The following is a 24115-nucleotide window of genomic DNA, read 5'->3' as shown; positions in this document are numbered from 1 at the left end:
ATATTTGGGGCCCTTTCACACGGTTTCACTGGGAAAAAAAAAATGTTTTTCTGTATTTCTCACTCCCAGCCTGCACCTATGAAACTTGGACATGTGACCCAAAAAATGCACCAAAAACTCATCATGGGTCATTTCAATGGGTAAGTGAGTTTTGGTGTGCTTTTTGAACATGCACCAAATTGCAGCGTCCACAGCGCATTGGTGTGTAGAGTTCTAGGGGATTTAAAGGAATGCATTACTCCATGTATTTTCGATCCACTTTTTAAATGCCAAAAACACCTCAAAACTGATCAGTGTAAAAGGTCTGTTCATACAGTAATGATAGGGCTTTCGCTTGCTCTTCAACTCCGAAAGAAAGTAACTAGTATTCCTTTCACTGGATATAAGGATTTCTTTGAATGGACAAGGGACATTTATTTTGTGACAATAATTAACAGACAGTATCTGCATCAAAGAGTTGAAGAGCGAGTGACCCCCCCCCCCACCCCCATCATCACTACATGAGAGGAGAAACTATTAGCAGATGAACAGGAAAATCAAAGCCAGCAGTGGTATGCAGTTTAATGCAACTAAGATTTTGGCATCCCCAGAAACACTCCAGCTTTGTTACCTCTAATTATTGGTACACTACATCCAAACTCCCAGAAAATATTTTGCCACTTGCTGTGTCTAGGTTAGAACCCCTTTCACACTGAGGCGCTTTTCATGCGCTTTCACGCTAAAAAAAAGTACCCGAAAAAGCTCATGAAAACTATTCATTAAAATCAATGAATGCTTTCACACTGGGGCAGTGTGCTGACAGGGTGGTGAAAAAACACCCCTCTCCATTGAAATGAATGGAAAGATCTTCAAAAGCGCACAGTGTTTTACTGGCGGTTTAAAAGCGCCTCAGTGTGGAAAAGGCCTAAGGATAGCATTGCACAAGATACATTTAAAGCGGTAGTAAACCCGCAAATTTTTATTTTTTATTTTTTTTAAACCTGCAAAGCAAAAGGCATAATGAGCTAGTATGCACCGTATACTAGCTCATTATGAAATACTTACCTTAGAACGAGGCCCCGACATCTGGCCCGATCCACGCCGAGGGTGCTGACATGCTCCTTCAGCGTTTCTTCCGGGTATCGTGGCTCCGGCGCTGTGAGTGGCCGGAGCCGCGATATCGTCACTCCCACGTATGCGCGCGGTAGATTTCATTCCGGCCGGTCGGCCACTGCCGGATTTTCAGGCCGAGAATCCCCTTGTGCGCATGCGCCGATGCAGTCAGCGGCGCATACCGAGGGTAATATCTCCTAAACCGTACAGGTTTAGGAGATATTTTTTTTACCTACAGGTAAGCCTTATTATAGGCTTTCCTGTAGGTAAAAGTAAAAAATTTGAGTATACAACCACTTTAAAAACTGAACTCTAGCAATACTGTGTATTCAAGACCCCATTCATTCATTGTGCAAACTTTTTAAAAATCCTAAAAATGTATTATTCAGGCAATTAGGGGTTGATATGTGATTATGATGTATTGGCACCTGTAATCCACTGCGCAGCAGCTAGTAGCCAATCAGATGATGTTCATGTGCTGACAGGACAGAGCAGGGATGACTTTGTCAGTGATGGGGGTGGCTGTTGACCTACACAACTGCAGTTGGGAAAAGTAATCTTAGGAACCTGGTTAGATTGCATCTCATACGGCTGAAATATTGCCAAAGATTGTGTGCATTCAGTCCTGTGTTTTTAGCTGAATGCATGGAGTTGAGCTTCATTCTTCAATATCTCAAATGGTACCTGTAATTGTTAAAATAAATACTTTATTTTAATGATCAACTTTAAAACTTTTTTTTTTTAAGTCAATTGTGTTTTTTTTTTATATATATATATATATATATATATATATATATATATATATATATATATATATATATATATATATATATATATATATATATATATATATATATATTCTCTAGAATACAGTTTATATCAAGCTATTGTGTTTGTGAAAGATCTTGTCCTAAAATGTAGGTGCTATGTATATTCAAGCACACAGTAAAAGTAATGTGTCAGGCTTGCTGCTACTCACCACTCCCCTAGTGCTTTTACACCCCCTCACCCCACTTTCCAGCCAGACAGTGAAGAGGAAATTACTTCATTCTCCTGGAGGGGGGAGCAAGCCCCCAGCCTTTTCTAACACTTACAGGGGGCTGAGAAAGGGCGGAGGAGATTTTGTCTGATTTACTGCTTCCTGAGTAGCGATTAACTCCTTCAGCTCCTGCCTGTAATCTAGGGATGTTTTGATTTTATAGTAAAAAACCGAGGCACATGTGCCTAAAAATAAATAAAATATATACTTGTAACACTTGTGGTTTTTGGAGTGGTTGCTGCAGATTTGCAGTCCAGAATTGGCCCAGTGTGTAAAGATATCGGTGTTTGTGAATCATTGCCACCAATGCAATTAGTCTTGGTGGGGGGGAAATGATACATACAGGAAAATGGAGTAGAGGAACCTACAACTGTGTGTGTTTTATTTTTTATTTTTTTGTGTGATTTTTTTTTTTTTTGTATTGTTGTTCATGTGGCAATCTTGTTAATTTTGCTTGTCTCGTAGAGGTGGAAATAATGTGTAACCCTCCGCTTTACCTTTTTACGGAAGGGTTAATTTGGCTCCAGTGAAATCTGAGCCTCTAGTCTGGGAAAAGCTCTGGAGATCTCTCGGGAGGGGGAGTGGAATTCCTCAGTGCTTTATACATGCATCACTGTATGGGATAGAGGACGTTCCTATTTCTTAAGTCATCATTCACTGCTGTCTTTGTGTTATGTACATATCAGTTATCCTATTTTGTTTTATGTTTAAATATGTAAGGAAGCAGCGACTCTTGCTTAGATGGTATAAAGCTTTCAGCTTTGTCTTCTCAATCGCTTTTTATGTTGGTGTTGTGTGTTGTTTTTTTTTTTTTTTTTTTTTCACCTTTGGCTGTGCATATGCCATCTGCTGGTTTACATAGAATATTTCAGTGCAGGCACCTCTAGCATGTTTGTGACATCATCCAGTGTGATATTTAAAGCTGAATTCTGGCATGAGTAAATCTTGTGTACATGGAAAAGGCATGTGTATTTTTCCTTGAATCCTCAATACAACAGGAGCCACCTACACCTCCGTATACACACAGACCAGTAAAACTGTCCTGTAAGTGGCAGCCAAATGCCCACACGTATCACACAGTCACAGCTATAACACGACAAGCATGATGACCAGATTTAAAGACCTACATACATGCATAATAAGGAGTATTGAGGAAAAATATAACTGGAAAAATTGACTTTATAGGCACCGCTGATAAAAAGTAATCCATTTTATTAAACACACCACATAAATATAAAAACTGAATTTAAGAGACATTACCTCTCTCCCCAAGTGTGCGCCTGCGGTCTGGCTTGTGGTGTTACCACACACCTTTTTAGAGTGTTTATTCACAACCCCAGCAGTGTATGCTATTAGTGGACGTTTAGTTTATGGACACTCCTATATAGCACTGTAGAGCGATCCACTATATATGGTCGACTTATCTGTGACATTATCTTTGCGGCACTGAAGTGCTTCTCAGATACTACATAGAGGTTCCATTCACGCCTTTGCGGACTATCCGTTTAAGAATATTTTGAATACTGTGGGAGAGCTAAGCTGACTTGGTTTGATCCCACATAACCGTGTCAGAGAAATTGTATATAAGCTCCCGAAGAAGCGGTTCCCTGCGAAACATGTTGCGCTTCCTGTAATTCATACTTTGTACTAGCCATCACCACAATAGTTGGGGTGGTCACCATTACACCCCTAACTTAGATGGCTGTCCTGGAGACATAGATTTGGCTGTGTGTTTTCTCAATTACTATCTTTAAATTCAGTTTTTATATTTATGTGGTGCATTTAATAAAATGTATTACTTTTTATTGGTGGTGTCTATAAAGTCAATTTTTCCAGTTCTGTTTTTCCTCAATTTCTACGCACATACGTGTAACAAAATACAATACTCAACCAAAAAAAAAAAAAAAAAAAAACGCAAATGACTGTCAAATACAGTAGTTAGCAACAGACATCTTGGAATCGTAGTTCTAAACCGCTTTCTATGGAAAAGGTTTAAGGCTTAACAAATCCTTAAGCCTGGGTGGGAGGTAGCTCTTAGATTGTATATCCATTTGGCCTCTTTATAGGAGTCTTTCATCAAACTCTTCACCTCTCAGTTTCTCATACACGCTATCCAAAACGGCAAACCTAATTACTGATTTTTATTATAGTTTTGACTAAATCCTACATTCCTGCCAAGCTGTTTGAAAAAAAGAAAAAAAAAAAAAAAGTTAGTGTTTTTATATATTGAAATGTGTGTTCCCTTTTTTGTAAAGTTTGATTTTATTTTTGGCAGCTTGTTCACAAAGTGATAATGTCATGACTACTTTTACAATGTAATATCTGGATTTTCAAAAACATTTGGTGCCCACAAGGTGGCTTTATATCCAGTTTTATTGTGAAAGCTTTTATGCCCAGACTTTGAGTGCAGTAGGACGGTGCCCAAGCAAAATATTCTGACTGGACCTTGCTTACATTGGTATCTAACTTATGCCAGAATTTATCTGTTATGCTGCCATTTCTGTTTCTTGTCCGTGATTTGGAGCATCATGCAGCAAAACAGAAGCTGTATTGCAGTAGTCTTGTGTAAAGAATGTGCAGACTGGGAGAGTCCAAATCTTCTCCGTTTTGATACAAAGGGTGCACACCAATCCATGACAAAATGCTAACATAATGTGTCGGAATAATGTGTTTGCTTATTTTTTACTTGGGCTGTCCCTGTTGTCTTTTGATTTTTAGATGCCTCTTCTCTGTATCCACCTGCCCTGAGTGTTGGCACAGTGCCATGGTAGAGCAGATGGCACAGTGGTAGTTTGTGCTTCCCTTCCCCCATAAATAAATTGAGAGATTCGGCAGAATCGGCCTGATCATCCCAGTATGAAAGAGTTTGATTACACTGCTGATGATCTTTGCGCTTTACTACTTTTGAGCTTTCTAAATGCTTTGTCTCAGTTCCCAGTCTCTGAAAACAGCTTGACGGCACACTGCAAGATTTGGTATTGAACCTCCCACTTTTTAAGATGGCCATACACAGTCCTTTTTTCTTTTTATTTTTTATTTTTTCTTTATCTGTTGGCGAAAAAAAGTCCAGATTGTATAGCCTGACAATGTACCACAATGGAAGATATTTGAAAGGATTGTTTTTAGGTCAGTCTTTTTTTAACCAGGGTGCCTTTTTTTGTTTTCATCAGGGATGCCTTGGCAAAATGCTTAAAATTGCCCCAAAATTGTATACAAGCCAGCAGGTGGATCAAACCTGCCTTTTTAGTTACACAAAGCCACAGGTTTTTATTGTGCACCATTATGACCTTCCAACCACCACCGTCCTAACAACCAATGAGGTCATTGGTTAATAAGCAAGATGTCTGTCGCCTGCACAGCATCCTTGTCTGCCTGTCTCCTCTCCATCAGCACTGGGGTCACATTAGCTGAGTGATGGAGAAAAACTGAAGGAGACAAGAAACCTTGGAAAACTAGTCAGTACCAGTGTGCAAAAGTTATTTGCTTTAGGTGAATAAATCACTTCTTAACATTGGGTGTCCTACATATGTTGTATTATGGAAAACGACTTGACGTTTTAGAATGGGGTGCCTTGAGCTTGTGCAGAATTTTAAAGGGTGCTTTGACCAAAAAAACAGTTAAACGCTGGTTTAGGTAGACCTTCATACTACTTTTTCTTTTTTATGTTGCTCTGTAGAGGAATGTGAAAGTATGGTATGACAAGTTTTTAGTCCCATCCCACCCACATCGCTACAGTAAATGTTCTGCAATGTGTGCCACACTGAGAATATGTTAATAAATGTCCCATTGCACAACTAGTTCTGTGACACAATCATGTCTGACAGTGGCCACTATCCAAAACGGCAGATGTAATCCAATCACCCTTGATCCCAGGAAATAGGAAGTGTTGCTCTTCAAAAGTGAGCAGGAAGGGGAGTGAAAGATCAGTGAGAGCACGATGGGACATGCTCACTGAAGGGTATACATCATCTTTAATTTAAAAACCTATACAACTTTATTTTACAAAGCAATCTAGCTGTATGAGGCACTTAACCAATTCTTTCAACAGAAGTGTCAAAAGAATAACGAAAGGCTATTATAACTTTTCTTTTAATATTTTAACTTTGTAACTCATGTCATTCTACAGGTTTACCCTTCCAACTCAGGTGAAGAATATAGCGGAGACCGCGGAAGTTATACCTCTAAACCACCTAATTCTCTTTACCCTGGGGGCGGATTCTACGTGGCTGGTGAGTATACGCCACCTAAACCACTATTTGGCTGCCCTTTTCTGGTATGGTTTGGATCATTTCTGTGGTCATCACTTTTGTTATTCTTTCCCTATCTATCCTCCCTGTTGCTCCTTGTGATACTTTGTCCTTAGATAAATAATAGGGATTTTGTTGATCTGAAAATTATGGATGCCATGCTTCTGCTTTACATTTAAAGTGGACCTTTTACTAAAAAGCAAAGTCTTATTACATTATGGCCCCCACCCTGCAAGATCCCAAAGATGGAGTTTCAATCCAAAATTTTAGTTTTCTAACTTTCAGATCTTCTAATGGTTAGGAGTCATACATATTGTAATGAAACCTGTTTAAAGCTAGCCATACATTATATACATTTGAAAAATGTTTGACTCATGGAATTTGGCGTGTAAATTGCCATTATCCTTAAAACCCGTAATTAAGAGAAGAACCTCGAATATGGAATTTTTAAGGCAATTATTCAAAAAAGATATATGAAAAGTAATATTTGAAAATGGAAAAAAATATACAATTTATTGTTAACACTCGCTTCTGGATGATTGTCATCTATATAGTGATGTTTTACCTCATCTGTCATTTTTATGCGTATAGAATTGTTTGTCCTAATTTTTTTTTTTTTTATATGTTAACAATAAATTGTGTAAATTTTTTTTTTTTTTTTTTTTTTTTTTTTTTCCTTTTCAAATATTACTTTTCATATATCTTTTTTGAATAATTGCCTTAAATCTCATATTCGAGGTTCTTCTCTTAATTGCATTATATACATTTCTTATACAATTACCTTCAACGATGTAGTGCAAGGGCCTGCCTGATTGGATACAAATTGAAAGTGTTTAGGTTTGACCTCATTCTATATGGTTTTGGTAAATCTAAAAAATCTATATTGTAGAAAGTTTGGGCAGCCTAATGCATCTGGGCATCTATCATAGGTCTGGACAAAAAGTTAAGGGATTTCAAATGAAGTTAGACTCGGTGTTAAGAAATCATTTTTCTATGAACATTTGAATAAAAGTATAGCAGTGTATGGCTATCTTTAGAATGGGAAGCCCAAATATGGAAAGTCGTCTACTATGCAGATGCTGAGGGCAAGTTATTTTACTAAGTTTTCCCCCACAAACCTATTTTTTTGCTTTGTTGTAGCAATTTATTCTGGGGGTGGGGTCCTATTGAAAATAAAACAGACTTGCTTTTTAGTTTTAAAGTAAACTTGTTCATTGACTTAAAGGGATTCCACCTACAAAAAAAATATTAAAAGCCAGCAGCTATAAATACTACAGCTGCTGACTTTTAATAAATGGACACTCACCTGTCCCGGGTTCCAGCGATGCCGAGGCCGATCGATCGCTCGGCTCTCGGCTGCTGCCACCACCATTCTAGGTGAGGGAATCAGGAAGTGAAGCGAATCGGCTTCACTTCCCGGTTCCCTACTGCACATGCGCGAGTCGCGCAGCGCAATAGGAATTGTCCGCGCTGTCTCTGGGGCCCGTGTGTGTCCCAGCAGACAGCGTGGCAGGACAGGAAATGACTCCCATGGGAGTCTATGCCCGGAAGTGGGTGTAAATACCTGTCTTTGACAGGTATCTCCACCCCCCCCCCCCTCCCCCCTGAAAGGTGCCAATTGTGACACCGGAGGGGGGGGAGGGTTCTGATCAGCGGAAGTTCCACTTTAGGGTGGAACCCCGCTTTAACTGCAATATATTCTTTGTTCCATATTACAGATTAGGAGCCCTTGATGGGGGAGAGAAACACAAAATCATAGAGATTGTATGGGTCATTTTATTTTTATTTTTTTTTCCAAGCTATACAGTGCCAACATGAGCAGCTTAAAGTGTTTCTAAAGGCAGACTTTTTTTTTTTTTTTTTAATCTTCATGCCATGGCTCCATGTCTGAATGGACACAGAGCAGCAGCTCGGCTCTGGTGCCCCCATAGCAAGGTGCTTGCAGTGGGGGCATTTGGCAGGAGGGAGAGGCCAGGAGTGCCGACGAGGGACCTGAAAAGAGGAGGATCTGGGCTGCTCCGTGCAAATCCACTGCACAGAGCAGGCACATATGACGTTCGTTATTTTTAACCACGTACAGACCGGCTCACGGCGATATACGTCTGTGCTTTGAAGAGGGATAGCGTTGTTATGGCAGCAGCTAGCTACCGTAACCCCCGGTATCCTCTTCAGTGAGTGGTCCGCTTTCAGATGAAAGTGGTCCCTGCAGCGGTTTCGCCACAAGATCACTTTTATTGGCAGCAGGAGAGAGGCCTCCCGCTGTTCTCCAGTGCCCTCCGCCTCTTACCGGAGCCATCGGTAGCGGAAAATGCGACCAGGTCCTCTCCCTGGCTTGATATCGAGACGAGATATTTTTTTTAAAAGAACAGCGTAAAAGTAAAAAATAAAGGGTAAAATAATAATAAAAAGTAAACTCCCCTTCCCGCCGCATTCGCGTGCAGAAGCAAACACATACGAAAACTATGTTCAAACCACACATGTGAGTTATCGCCGCGATTGGTAGAGCGAGAGCAATAATTCTAGCCCTAGACCTCCTCTGTACCTCAAAACATGCAACCTGTGAGATTTTTAAGGGTGCAGGTGCGCAAATACCATGTGACCGCCATTTTATTCTCTGTGTTAGAACCCCCAAATATTTATATATATATATATATATATATATATATATATATATATCTCTCTATCTCTATCTCTATATATCTCTATATATCTCTATATATCTCTATATATCTCTATATATCTCTATATATCTCTATATATCTCTATATATCTCTATATATATCTATATATCTCTAATAATCTCTGCAAAAAACTGTTTAACTTGTAAACGCCAAATCTCAGAAAGAGGTTTGGTCCTTAAATGGTTAAACTGTAAAATACAAGACTTCTAGAAAAAAAAGTCCTTTTTTATTTATGGATTATAATTCTATATGTATGTTATGATAGGGCTATTTGCTCATTACATGTGTAATTTATGCTTTTTGCTTATTAGTGGTGCACAGTAATGGTGTTTTTTTTTTTTTTTTTTTTTCTGTTTCTCTTCATGCAAAATAATGCTTGCTGTGTAAGATTTTATCTCAACAGTTGTTTGTCAGGCAGTCTGATATACAGAATAGAGATATACAAATCAGCATATCTAATAATTAAATATATTGTACATCAAGCATATGGAATTTGAAAGTTTGCTTAAAAATATGCTAGGGTGAAAATTACAATATTAAAGTGATTCTAAAGGCAGAAGGTTTTTTTTTTTTTTTTACCTATTTTATGCATTAAAATAAAAAAGAAAATAACCTGTGTGCAGCCGCCCCCAATACTTACCTGAGCCCCATCTCGATCCAGCAATTTGCATGAGACTCTTGGCAATCTGGGCACACTGCCTCATTGACTAAGACGGCAGCGGGGGCCATTGGCTCCCGCTGCTGTCAGTCAGTGAGCCAATGAGGGGAGAGAGGGGGGTGGAACAATGGCTGTGTCTGAATGGACACGCAGTGCAGCGGCTTGAGATGCCCCCATAGCAAGCTGCTTGCTGTGGGGGCACTTGGCAGGAGGGTGGGGTCAGGAGCACCAGCACAGGACCTGAGAAGATGATTTGGGCTTCTCTGTGCAAAACCATTGCACAGAGCAGGTATGTATAACACGTTTGTTATTTTTAAACTAAAAATGTAACTAAAATGTATAGTCTTTTCTTGTTAAAAATACAATCTAGTTTCCCTTTAACTAGAGAATGTTTTACACTAAAAACTAGCTATTTTGGTCCAAAGGGAATCCAAGATGGCTTATACCAGCTTTGTGTTCACAAAAGATTATGGTAAAAAATATGCACAGCAATATAGCCATAAGTCAGCAGCTTGATCATCTTGTAAATTTGTTGTAGTTGCAAATGTTTCCTTTCCCAAATAGGTGTGCCATTGTTGCCCAGTAGCACAGGTGGCCATGTGCCATTTTGCTACGTGGTGGTTTACCCAAGTAGTATAATTGATCAAATGGCTTAATGAAATGTGTATAGAATGGTTGGGAGGAGAGGTTTTAGATCAGATGTACCCCTACAGTTATACAAAGCCCTCATTCACATGGCCCCTCCTGATACCTCATGTGAGTGACTATAAAGGTGTGATAAGTGCAGTTACACACTCTAACTTTACACATTATTATCAAAAAAACATGTTGAAGAACAAAGAGTGAAAAAAGAGATCCATATACATTTAAAAGGATAACATGAGCTCTGGTGTACAGTATTCTAATGTATGTCCAAAATACCACAATAACTATGTACAATTCACCACTGTGGATTGCCATATGGGGTGTCTCCAGCGCGTTTCAATCTCTATTGGATATAAACAATCTTCTTTAGGGAAAAAAAAGTGGATATCTATAATGTATCAAATACATGCCATTAGCATTCAATATCATTTAATTTGCTTTATTTCCATTTGTAGCCTGTATATAAAGGAAACTAAGGTATTATATTGAATCCTACCTTACATGGAAAACTAAATATTAACTAGAGTATATTTTAAAATCACAGCTGGATTTTCCACGAGCATCGCCCAAACGAGCGTCAAACAGGTGACCCCAATCTGCCTACAAGAGGTCGCATGTATGAATTGGGCATGCAGGGGTACATGGGCAGAAGCAAAAAGGGGGGGGGCAAGGGAAGGGAAAAAGGCGGAAAAGTGGGGGATAAAAAATGTCATAATTATGAATTATCCTTGCTCCACAATGACTAAACAGCAAGAAAAAGGCTATGGTTGCAGCAAAACACAGACGGGGGTATAAACCCTCCCCTAGATGTGTATAATAGATTAATAAGTGGTGTTGCGATCCACAAAAAAATAAATAAATAAATGTGTTTAACAGTAAGAGCCCGTTCACACTGAGGCAGCACGACTTGCAGCGCGACTGCCTCAGGTGACCGGGATCCGACTTTAGCGACGGCTTGTGAAATTACTTCTGTATAGAAGTCAATGCAAGTCGCCCCAAAAGTCATACAGGAACCTTTTTCTAAGTCGGAGCGACTTGAGTCGCTCCGATTAGAACGGTTCCATTGCATAGAGCAGGACGCGACTTGTCAGGCAGCTAAGTCGCCTGACGAGTCGCCCCTGTGTGAACCGGCCCTAAATAGTACACAGAATAGTATTAACTACATGTGACTACTACAAACTAGTTCAAATGTCCACCTTCTAAAGTGCATCAGTGCCAGCTAAGCAATATACAGTCCTGTGCAATGTGAATGATTGGATACTCCTAACATAAGAAGGTAAAGTGCATACAGTGAGAATAGAACAATACTAAAAATACAATAAAATTCAGAATGTGTCTCAATACATAAAGTGCATACAGTGTCAAAAAATATATATTAGTAAAAAAAAAAATATATAGTAGTAAAAAGCTATATAATATCTGATAAGGGTGACAGTGCCTCTATCTATAACATCAAAACAGTCCGTATTCAGTTATGCAGTATGTGAATCCACTCTGTGCCATGGAATACACTGACTCCGTGAGCAAAAGAATAATTCCACTGGTGATCTCGTGAATCCTCAGAAATAAGGTGTTCACACACTGAGTGCAATGGCTACCTTACCTCCCTGCTGTAAGGTAAACAGCAATTATTAATTCCAGCAATCAGTGTTGTCAGCTGGTGTAGATACTACGGGCAGTCCCCTCTAGGTGATTTAATCATACAATTCATAGGCAAGAAATAGCATAAAACGAACGAGCTCCACGCTCGTACTCCGGACGTCACTTCCGGTGTCCTCCTAATCCAATCCTACGCGTATCGTCACTAATCATGTGACTTCATATTGAAATATAAAAAACATATATAACTGTCCTCCTATATAGTGAGGCTCTTATGTAAATATAGAGCTTGACATTCCTCCCCCCGGTTAGTGTTTTGGTTAATATTTAATTCAATTTAATTTAATTTTTATTTATTTTTTATATTGGAATGTGTATATACTTTTTGTCAGGTGTAACACGTTAATGTTTACATCAATAAGAAATGAATTCTTTCTTTCTTTGTATTCTTAGATGGACTTAACTCCTCTGATATGTGGGCCTCTTCTGGAGGTATTGGACAAGGCAGTTATGGCTCCATTCTCAGCAGCGCTCAGGCTTCTCTTTCCCAGCCCTCAGGTTTCAGTGGTCTACATGAACGAATAGTAAGCACTGACCAAACAGCACTTGTTTTGAGAAGCCAAAAGTATTTAGGAGCAATTGTTAGTATTTTGCTCCCAAATATGGGCTACATATGTGATATTTAATTGGAATATAACATAACGTGTGAGCGGTCCCAATATTTTGAAGGTTCCAGTGATGGAACAACATGTAATGATTTTTTTTATTTATTTTTTTATTATACGATTCAGTATTTTTCTAAAACTTAATTATGGATTATTTTAGATGTATAACATTAAATGTTGTTTGTTAGCGTTCTCCTTCTTCTCTTCCTAGGGGTTTCCAGTGCATTCCAGTGAGGTGAACCCTGCTGTATCAAGTTTCCCTTCTGGTGCACAGTATGGCGTTTCTACGCATACACCCCCCATTAGTAGTGGGGAGACAATGATAGGTATGTAGTAGTATGTTGTCCAATCTGTTGGTAATCCCATTATGTATAAACCAGCACAATTTAAAGCTCTAGTAGCTGCTATCATAGAAAATTTTGCACAGATTGTGTGTGTGTTATTAATTATTTCTTCTACTTGGAACTGTAAGTCAAGCTTTGAAACGCACATTGCTCTCTTCTGGGAGTGGGTTGCAAAATGTTGGAAAGTAGGACAGTATAGGGTTTTGCATCAAAAAGAAATGAACTGGAAGAAATTACCTTTTGTTCCATTATAATGAAGTCTGGTTGGTACCCCACTTGATTGTACTATGAGCTGATTGGGGTATAAATTACTTATTTTTTTCCTTTAGGAAGCAGAGGGAATACCACTGGCAGCTCAGGAGACGCACTTGGAAAAGCTTTAGCTTCTGTAAGACCTTTTTATCTTTTATTGCATGTACAGCTGAATTTTTATCCAGTTATCGTAAAAGATGTATATAGCGATAACACTGCAATTGTTGGAAAACTAATATAAAGTAAAAAGTTAGCTGCATCTTAAATGGCCACAAAAGATCATAATCCACGATGTTATTTCAGAGCAGCAGTACTTTCTGTGGTAAAATGTTTATAGGGTCCCTATACCTCTAATAACAAATGTATAGGAATACATACAAAAGCCTTTCTGCCATACGTAAGCATATTTCGCATGATGTTTAGATGTTGGTTGCATTTAATGAATTTTGCAGCTTTGTATTTTAAAGCAATATATGGCTATTTGATTAGTACAAAGATTTTGTATTATGGGAATTTAAAGGGGTTGTAAAGGCAGAAGGTTTTTTATCTTATTGCATTCTATGCATTACGATTAAAAGCCTTCTGTGTGCAGCAGTCCCCCCAACACTTATCAGAGGTCCCTCTCTGTCCACCGATTGTTAACTAATGTCTCAGCCATCCAAGATTCTCCCTCCTGATTGGCTGAGATACAGCATCGGTTCAATTAGCTGCTGTTGATGTCAAAGTCAGCTATCCAATAAGGAGAGAGAGTGGGTGAGGCCAGGTCAGGGCTCTGTGTCAAATGGACATGCAGAGATGTGGCTCGGGTGCCCCCATAGAAAGCTGCTTTCTGTAGGGCCACTGAACAGGAGGGAGGGGCCAGGAGTACAGAAGAGGGACCCAAGAAGTTGATCAGGGCTGCTCTGTGGAAATCTACTTCACAGAGCAGGTAAGTATAACATGTTTGTAATGTGTTTTTTTTTTTTTCCTCTCAATAAAAACAATCCCCTTAATTTTGGTACTGAATTGTTAATAATGCAGAATAGTTGTTGGCAGCATTTGGGTTACACCTTTTAGTTGTATGCAAACATTAAGCACAAATTCTGAGTGCTTAGTTTTAACTTTTGAGCCCATCTTCAATTCACCAGTTTTGATGCATGAGACCCATTGTTGTGGACATAACTCTTAAACCTTTTTAATTCTTTTCTTTGTAGATTTATTCTCCAGATCATTCCAGCACAAACTTTTCCTCTAGCCCTTCAACACCTGTGGGGTCACCTCAGGGAATGACAGGTCTGAGATTTTTTTTTTTTTTTTTTCCATGTTTGTATTTATTAGAACGATTTTTTTCATTACACACCTATTAGAAATCACTAATTTCCTTCACACCCGTTCACATCACTAACTTTCCTTCACACCCGTTATGGTTTCCCATTTAAGGGTACATTCACACCAGCTGCTGCGTATTTGGATGCCGATTTGTACCCTCCAGGTAGAAGTCGAGGCATTTTGTCTTGTGGTGGGATTGCACTACAATAGCCACCAAACTCAGTCCTAATGCACCTGGTGTGAATCTGCCCTAAGCATTTTATTATTTGAAACGGGCCCGAAATGCTTTTCTTACTGTGGTACCAGATGTTAAAAGGGACACATACATGCGCTGTGGGAAAATGAAATTTAGTCATCAGTTTGCATTCCCCATATTAATATGTCTGTGTTTATTTTTTACTTAGGAACGGGGCAGTGGCCCAGAGCAAATGTGCCAGGTGCCCTGTCGCCCAGTTACGAGGGTACATTACACACGTTGGTATGTATCATAAAAACGTTTCCTGTGTTTAACCACTTACAGACCGGACCATTTTGCTGGTCAAAGACCAGACCACTTGTTGCGATTTGGCACTGCGTCACTTTAACTGACAATTGCGCGGTCGTGCGACGTGGCTCCCAAACAAAATTGACGCCCTTTTTTTCCCCACAAATAGAGCTTTCTTTTGGTGGTATTTGTCCACCCCTGCGGTTTTTATTTTTTGCACTATAAACAAAAATAGAGCGACAATTTTGAAAAAAAACGCATTATTTTTTACTTTTTGTTATAATTAATATCCCCCAAAAATATATAAAAAAAACATTTTTTCCCTCAGTTTAGGCCAATACGTATTCTACATATTTTTGGTAAAAAAATCACAATAAGCGATTGATTGGTTTGCGAAAAAGTTATAGCGTTTACAAAATAGGGATAGTTTTATGCCATTTTTATTCATTTTTTTTTATTTTTATTTTTTATTTTTTTACTAGTAATGGCGGCGATCAGCGAATTATTATTATTATTATTATTATTATTATTATTTTTGTGACTACAACATTATGGCGGACACATCGGGCATTTTTGACACATTTTTGGGACCATTGTCAGTTATACATCAATCACTGCTATATAAATGCAGTGATTCCTGTGTAAATGACACTGGCAGTGAAAGGGTTAACCAGTGGGTGGCAGTGTAGGGGTTAAGTGTTCCTAGGGGCGTGTTACTAACTGTTGGGGGCTGGGCTTTCATTTAGTGAACACTGATCTCTGCTCCAATCACATGGAGCAGAGATCAGCGTTGCTAGGCAGAATGGAGAAATTCTGTTTACAATGATCGTGGGTATGCCCGCGGCGATTGAGTCCACGGGACCCGCGACCGGACTGACGGGGGTCCCGACCGGCGCGCTCGCGATGGCAGGGCGGCATTGAAGATTGGACGTACCTGTACGCCAATATGCCTGCCTGTGCCATTCTGCCGACGTACATCGGCGCGCGCCGGTCGGGAACCGGTTAAAGAGTAACTCCACTTTTGTGGAGAAAAAAGAAAAATCATTCCCCTCTGGGTGATCGATGTACATGGTAGGGATTTTACCAAACTTTGTTGCAGATTCCTGAAGAAATAGCTGCTTGACAATTAAAATCACGCCTGTTAGATTCACTTTTCACATGAACACAATCAGCTGCTGCGCTTGCAGGGCTCTAGAGAAGAAAATGCAGAATCTGCCTTCTTTAGATGTGTATTCCCTTTTGAGAGTATCTCCCCAAAAATTACATTTTTGTTACAGGGGATTCCCAAAATTTGACTTGTATCTTAGGGCAGACTTCTGGGAAAATCATTGAGCCAATCACACAAGCTGCAAATGACCTTTCTGGGGGTTGTTCTGTACACTATCTGTGTACAGAACACTTCCAGGTAGCTATATAGCATGTTACAGAAAATTACAGCACTGCAGCTTGAAAACGAAAGGTCATTTTTAATCAATTACAGTATGACTTCTGTAGCTATTGTATATGCTATATTTTGTTTTGCCATTTTTATTTTATTTTTTCTTACAAAAGTGGAGTTGCCCTTTAAGGTTTATAAATGTTGATATCGACAAATGAAATAACTGTACTTTTTTTTTATTTTTTTATTTTTTGCTTTTAAAGCAGAACAAGATGGAGGATCGCCTAGATGAAGCCATCCATGTTTTGAGGAGTCATGCTGTGGGACAGACCGGTTCTCTCTCTGGGGGCCATGACGATATCCATGCGCTTTTAGGAGGAGCAGCGGCGGTGCTTGGAGCAAACTTTTCCAGTGCTGTGCTCTCAATGGCAAATCGGCATGCCATGGTTAGGATTTATTGGCACTATACATCCATACATATACTGTACATATATACACACATGGATTAAAAACCGAGTCCTACTTGTTACATGTGCAGACTGTTTCATGTTAAGGGCTGCACAGGTGCAGGTATGCATAGACTGATTGAAAACAGACATGGCGTTATCTGAGATATTAGGGGTTCGATATCCTCATTCCTGTTACAGACAGCCAATTGGGGGGGAATATAAAAAGATGTGTATATACCCATGAGGGTGTGTAAAATGCTTTTGTAAACCCTGTGGCAAATGTGCAGGACTTGGAATTCAAGCTCTGGATTTCTGAACCCTGAAACAGTAAGGTGGTTCTACTCTTAGGTATCTACTGTACCAGAGCAGAAATATCTTATTTTGGGGGCACGGACTCTAATTCCTACATTCAAAAATTCAGATAGCAAATATATATTTTCCTTTTTTATTTTTTTATTTTTTTCCGCAACATTTTAACCAGGCCCTTCTGAAACTGAATGCCAATCTGATAATATTTCAGCGGTTTGTCAGGTTTTGATTACACGCTCTGGTATTCTAAGGGACCATACACACTGCGCTTAAAATAAAAAACTCTTCTTTTGGCAGAAAGTGTCTTTGTACAAGCGCTTTAAAAGTGTTTTTCTGCCTGAAAACTCCTCTCAACGCAATCCAGGAGGCTTTTTTTTTTTTTTTTCCCTGCCTCTAAATGCTGAGTTTAAAATATGCCTCTAAACATCCTAATGTGCATGGACACATATGATAACCTTGAGCTGCTTCTACAGGCAAAACTCCTGTAGAAGCAGCAATTTTTTTTAGCCAGTGTGCATGGACCCTGAATTTGCACTTATAATAACAGAAGAAATGTATTTGAACTCTTAACTTCTTTTTGTAATTCTTAAAGAGGAGCTGCAGTCTACTCGCATAATTTGTAATAAAAACATCTTTGCCATTCTGAGGCTTCCCTCCAACCACTTTGCATATTTTATATATACTGTGATTCTGTACTTGCCAAATATGCTGCAGAAATCTCCCTCCACTAAGTCTGGCTGGATTTATTTTAACTGGGCAGCTGCTGCCTGTTGACTTTACACAGAGGCACACCTCCAGCCCTGCGGCTCTCATTGGCCCTCTTATGACTCATCCCCCCCTCCCTTCCTGGCAAACTTACTAGAGAGAGGGGTGTGCATGATGTAATAAGCCTAGGCTAATGACCAGACAAACAGGAAGTGGGCTGTATAAGGTATTTACTGGCGGAATGAAAGTGTTTGTTTTTACCATCCAAAGTTAGAACACGGGTAGAGCATTTTAATTAATAGGAAGTTGAAAAAAATTACTGAAGGTCCACTTTAACCAGCCTTGTTGTTTTAGGCTACAAGTCAAGCAGAAGATGGGATATCAAATGCACCCAGTATGCTTCACAACTCAATCACGCTACCCCTACAACAAGGATCTCTGTCTGATCTTACAAGACAAACAGACAGCAGTGCCTTCAGCGGTAAGCATAAAAAAGCAAATTTATGAATTGATTGAACAAAATTATTCAGTATCCTTTCTGGAGAAATTTTGCCTCAAAATATATTAGAATGGTTCTATTAATTTATACATAGTATAAACACGAACACTGAAAAAACAGGCTTTTGCATTTAATTGGGTTCCTAAGGCTACTTTCACACTGGGGGGCGTGGGCGGTAAAGCACCGCTATTTTTAGCGGCACTTTTCTGTTGCTGCCCATTGACTTCAATGGCAGGGGTGCTTTAGGAGCGGTGTGTACCCCACTCCCACAGAGCTGCAAAGATGCTGCTTGCAGGACTTTTTTTACCGTCCTGCAAGCGCACTGCTCCAGAGTGAGAGGATAGGCTGTTTACAGGCGCTATTTTTAGCGCTATAGCACCTCAGTGTGAAAGCAGCCTAAGTAGCTAAATAGACACAAACGCATATGGAAACATTTTATTTACCTAAATATATATTATTTTGTACCTGACTTTGACTTGATATCAGCCACTCTTTATGCTGTAGAAATCAGATTGGGGGCGTTAAAACAAGCAGCACTAAAAGCCCTAGGTCACAGGTTTCCGAGCTGTATTGCTTAACTGCATTAGAGAAAGTCAGGTCACTAGTCCTAGCTCTGCTGTCTATCAAGATTGAGTGGATAGAAATACAAATTGTATGGCAAGTGAAATGGTCGAAATGTGTACTTTGTGTGTTTAGCAGTTAGCCTGGAGTTTAGATTCAAGAGGTTGTGTAGGTGAGTAAATGCAGTATACTTTTAGGTGCATTTAGCTTGGAATTGAGATCGGGTTAAAATGTTTTTTCTAGTGTTTCTGTTCTACTTCTGATTTGGCATTTTATGTCCTTTGTGCCGCTTTTGCCCTCCCATTGATTTATACTGAAAAGAAAAGCAGTTCTGATGCAAACAAGCCCATACTTTAAACGCTTAACCCTCCTTCCTGCCTAGGTAAATTTTCAGCTTTAAGTTTAAACAAACAAAAAAAAAGACAATTGGGAGGCGGGGGGATTTTTTTCATAGTTTGTTATAAAATTTAGCAAATTTAGTAATTTTTCTTTCATTGATGTGTGCTGATAAGGTGGCACTGGTAGGCAGCAATGGCTCTCTGACAGTAGCCAGTGATTTTTATTTTTTCTTGCTCTGTGGGCGTGAGGAGAAAAAATTGCCGGTTACCAGCTCTGAAAGCTGATCATGTGGTAAGGGGTTGCTGATCAGAGAGCGCCACGTGCAGGCCGCTTGAGCACGGGAGCAGGTACATGGATACCCTCCTGGCAATTTAGGCCCATGATGTTAGCCAGGAAGGGGATTAAAATGAGCATCTTCGCATAGATGAACTCCTTGTTCCCAAAACTGCTCCTTCTCTAGCCTTTGTCTGAAAACCTATTGGATATTATAGCATTGCACAATACAATAAAGCGTGTTTTTTTTTTTTTTTTTTTTTTTATTTATTTTTTTATGCAATGTACAGCTTACCACTCTGCTCAGTGTGTATAGGAAGGAGTGTTGGGAAAATAATGTAAAGAAAAATGCTAGGTATTTAGTCAGACTTTTAATTGGACATTTTTGTTGTTGGCCAGAAGTTGTTGGTTTTTTATTTTTTTTTGGACAGTGAGCTGTGTTTATTGAAAAGTTAATCGGGGATTGCATAAAGAGTCTATAAGCTGTCTGGTCAGCCTCAAGAAAATGTAATAACTAATATTATAGTTTAACAGCTGAGAGTGGACATATGATAACCTTGAATATCTTTTTAATTTTTTACACCGTATGGTGGTAAAGAAACATGACGTTAATCTTATTTTTTTTATTTATTTTTTCCCCCCCACCTCAGGACTCCCAGCTGTGGTCAGGGCAGTTGTGTCATCTGTAGTATCAGACATTAAAAGGGAAAGTAAAGAAGATGAAGAGAATCGGTCACTGGCTGATTTATCGGACGATGATAAAGAGTCTAAACCACAGAGAAGCCGGACACGCTGCTCAGTGAACAGGTCTCATTAAGTGGGAGGGAAGCATGCACTCCAGGGTCAATGGCTACTATAAATGGGCATTTTTTTTTTTAACCTAGCAGGAGCTGGCTTAAAGAGACTACTTGTTTGAAAAAGAAAAAATTATAAAACAGTATTTTAGGTCATGTATGCTGCTTACCTATGCCACCTCTGTTGCACCCAATCTTTGCTCTCTTGCTGAGCTAGAAGTGCCTAAAAAATATTTTGGCATTATCCCCCTCCCCCAATGCTGAAATATCACCAGTGTCCCTTCAGAGCTACTAGTTATGTTGTGGCCATAGGGTAAAAGAGGCATAGGCTCCTACAAATGTCAGATGAACATTCTGTCAGCACTTCTATTTGAATACAGAGCAAAGATTGGATACAACAGAAGTTGTTTTGGTGACAAAATGTCTTACAATTTTTTTTGTTAAGTTAAATAGTTTAATAACAGTGATTATCTAGGGTAGGACCACCACTAATGCAATAGTATATTTAGCTTGCCAACAGATTTTTTTCCCTTAAGCGCCCCATCTCCACCCCAAACATCTCCCTATGTTCCTTATATGTACCTATATATACTTATCCTCTCAACTCCACCTCCCCTCCACAGTCAAGATGAAGATGATGAGGAAGATGATAACCTTCCTCCAGAACAAAAAGCTGAGCGTGAGAAGGAGAGGCGAGTGGCAAACAATGCCAGGGAACGACTTCGAGTCAGAGATATCAACGAAGCATTTAAAGAGCTGGGGCGGATGTGCCAGCTGCATCTTAACAGTGAGAAGCCACAGACCAAGCTCCTGATTCTGCACCAGGCCGTCTCTGTCATCTTGAGCCTGGAGCAGCAAGTGCGAGGTGAGCGGGACCTGCTGCGAAGTGGTGGGGCATGGATCTGTCTGTCTGTTCCTCCCTCCTCCTCTGCCCTCCACAAATGAGATATACATGCAGAGTACCCCTTCTAACTCGGTCTCCTGCTTTGGGGCATTGCATGTATACTCTCTTCTCCCATCCTTGCTTGCTAGTGTTTTGCATTCCCTTTCTTTATCCAGAAGGGACACATTTAGTTAATGTGTGGGTTAAAACACCACTGGTCTTGAAGGAAAATAATTGACTTTCTCCCTTTTGCTATTTAAGGCAGCAGGTTTCCCTTTAGCGTATGAGAGGAGATGTCATTTAAAGGTCACAAATTTTATCGTAAGAGGGAAGTTTATCATGACTACCTAAAATCCCTAATCCAATACTTTATACCCAATACAGTACAAATCCTTAGGTGTATCGGAATAGGTTATACTAACCTTCTGCAGCTCTGATATGATGATTCAGTAAATATGTTATTGTCAGAGAAGAGTTTATCATGGCTAGGCTACCTGAAATATCTTGCCCAAAAATTTATACCTGACCATACAGACCCTTAGATGGATGAAAAAAATTTTTATACTGACCTTTTACAACTCTGATGTGAGGATCGAGCAGAGTTCTTCCCCGCCAAAAACTGTCTGCAGTGTGAGCAGTAAGGGAGCAAAGTCACTAAAGGCAGAGCCCCATATATAGGGGTTACATGGGTAAGTATAATTTTACACATTGGCCGTCTGATGTGCGCCACTTGAAACAAAATGAATAGTTTGGCTAAGGCTCTTCTTTAAGGTAGAGTGAGTGTGTAAAAAGTAGATGTTTTAACACGTGTTTGTAACTGGCTGTGCATGCTAAATCTACTCATTCTCAAAATAATGCATCCATTTCTGTGCAAACTCTTTCATCCATATCTAAAATATTAGTGGTGAGGTTTATGGATATCACCTCTGCTGTTCCAACTACCCATTTAAACTGAGTGGGTTCAGTTCTGTGCTTTGCTCTTCTTGCATCGGTTCTTTTACACGTGTCTTTACAAGGCTTCATATTTCCTTTTCTGTGTCATCTTCTTACTCCCCATGCTACCATCTTTTATTTTCCACAGACAGTTCTCCAAACCCTACCTCCTCCAGTCCTTGCATCCTCTCCCCCCCTCCCACACACTGCCCAATTGGCTTTGCACTCGCTGCTCATTTAAAGTGGCAGCTGAGGGACCTGTGGGTCTGGTAGTGCTTCTGATACATGCTGCACCAGCTCTGTACTCAAGTGTATACAGATGCAGTATAGTTTTAGATTTACTTTGAAGTAATTGGCTCATTTCTAAATGTTCATACTTGACAGGAATAGGCAAACCTCTTCTCTTGTAATCACAAAGCTACTTTTGTTACTCCAAGGTTAATTCTAATATGGAGAACAAAATCTGATTTATTAGATCAATCATATTAGTTAAAAATATTTTTTAATTTTTCAGACTGAGAATCCTCATCGTAATGCTAAACTTTTTGTTGGGGTGGTGGTGTGTGTTTGTGTGTGAGTGTACATTTAAATTAAAACTAGATTGAAATACTTTATATATAATTAATTTGGACAGTGACGGAAGCATTTAGTCTTATAGTGATTCACTATATTACCTGCCGCTTGCTTTATATTTTGACTTCTATCCTTTTTGCCGAAGAAAAGACGTTACTGCTCTAGAAATTGACCGGTGTCAATATCAAAGAGGAATCGGAGCAAAGTTCCTTACACAGGACTTTCCTATCGAACAACAAAAAAAAAAAAATACAAGCAGATCTACTGGCTGCTGCTTACTTTTTTAGAAACATTTTGCGGTTTTTGAACTGTCAGTCTTAAATAGCTTCAGTGTCACCCATATTATATTGTGATGTTACACTGAAATGTCAGATTTGCATCATCTTAAACCAGCAGCTATCTACCTAAAGTCTTAAACATCTTCAGCTTTCAGGAACTCTGTGTACTGTCAGAATAACTGTCTTGCCCAATACAATGAGACATTTAGGGGTCTATGTATAAAAAGTTTGCTTAAAGTGTCATTAAATCCACATCACCTAAAACTATCAGTGAATATTGTATTACATGCTGTTAATACTCAGTCACTATGATATTCGTTTTCTGTATTCTGGAAAAAAACCTGGGTGATCTTGCTGCTTTCTATCTCTACCTTCTGTTCATGTCCCCAATTTAGCTAGGGATTTATCAGCTGCTGTGACAACTCTGCACGTGCTCAGTTTTCAGTGCGTTTCTATGCTAAGCATTTCCTACCTATCACATCTGAGCAGCCCATGTGACTATAGAGATGTGGGTGTATGCACAGTGGTAAACGACAGCCCACTCCCTCCCTCCCTATATGTCCACTAACAAGCTAAACACAATGGGGATGAGATATTACATGTAGATGTGACTGGCAGAAATCCACACCATGTTATTGCCAAAAATCGAATAAAGATTTTATTTAAAATATATACATTTCCATGACCATTTAAAACTTTGTATTGATATTTATTTTTACTCTGTATTCCAAAGGCTTTTTTTTTTAATATAAACATGTGACCAGCAGTAGAGGACTAGAAGCTCCTCCTGCATATTTCCCTCCAGACAGGCTAGGAAAGAGTTGGGTCATATGACAGCTGTATATCGATTAGGAAAAAGGTACTTAGATGTTGTTTTTTTTATTTTTTATATTAAAATAATTTACAGTGCCATTATCCACATACAGAAATAGAAGGGGCAATGTATTAAACAGTGTGTGTTTAGTATCACATTAACAAATGTGACTCATCCTCTCAGCTCCAACAAAACTAGCTGTATTCCATGTTGTATGATTGTAACTACCATCTAGTGGTCATAATGTGGCATTTGGTTTTAAAAGACCCCATTCAGGAAAAAAAAAAATGTTGGCCACTAGATGGTGCTTTTG

At 39.3% G+C, this 24115-nt stretch overlaps 1 protein-coding gene across 7 annotated transcripts in view; it reads left to right on the top strand.

Annotated features, from left to right (window-relative positions):
* The window catches only part of TCF3 (transcription factor 3), a 162461-nt gene that overhangs the window by 100626 nt on the left and 37720 nt on the right, over positions 1-24115 (top strand). For 5 of the 7 annotated variants that reach the window (XM_077475861.1, XM_077475855.1, XM_077475856.1 and 2 more), the window contains 10 exons: positions 6258-6360; positions 12415-12545; positions 12838-12952; positions 13300-13358; positions 14416-14494; positions 14935-15008; positions 16656-16838; positions 18210-18336; positions 20178-20334; positions 20945-21186. In XM_077475861.1, coding sequence (XP_077331987.1) covers positions 6258-6360; positions 12415-12545; positions 12838-12952; positions 13300-13358; positions 14416-14494; positions 14935-15008; positions 16656-16838; positions 18210-18336; positions 20178-20334; positions 20945-21186 — 1270 coding nt within the window. The remainder of the gene's footprint in view (positions 1-6257; positions 6361-12414; positions 12546-12837; positions 12953-13299; positions 13359-14415; positions 14495-14934; positions 15009-16655; positions 16839-18209; positions 18337-20177; positions 20335-20944; positions 21187-24115) is intronic. The other 2 variants (XM_077475857.1, XM_077475859.1) reach the window with 2 other exon arrangements.

Source organism: Lithobates pipiens, unplaced genomic scaffold (assembly GCF_037356315.1).
Source record: "Lithobates pipiens isolate NorthernLeopardFrog02 unplaced genomic scaffold, aLitPip1_a1.2 Scaffold_13, whole genome shotgun sequence".
In the NCBI taxonomy this organism is placed as follows: domain Eukaryota; kingdom Metazoa; phylum Chordata; class Amphibia; order Anura; family Ranidae; genus Lithobates; species Lithobates pipiens.
This window is presented reverse-complemented; position numbering and strand designations above follow the sequence as displayed.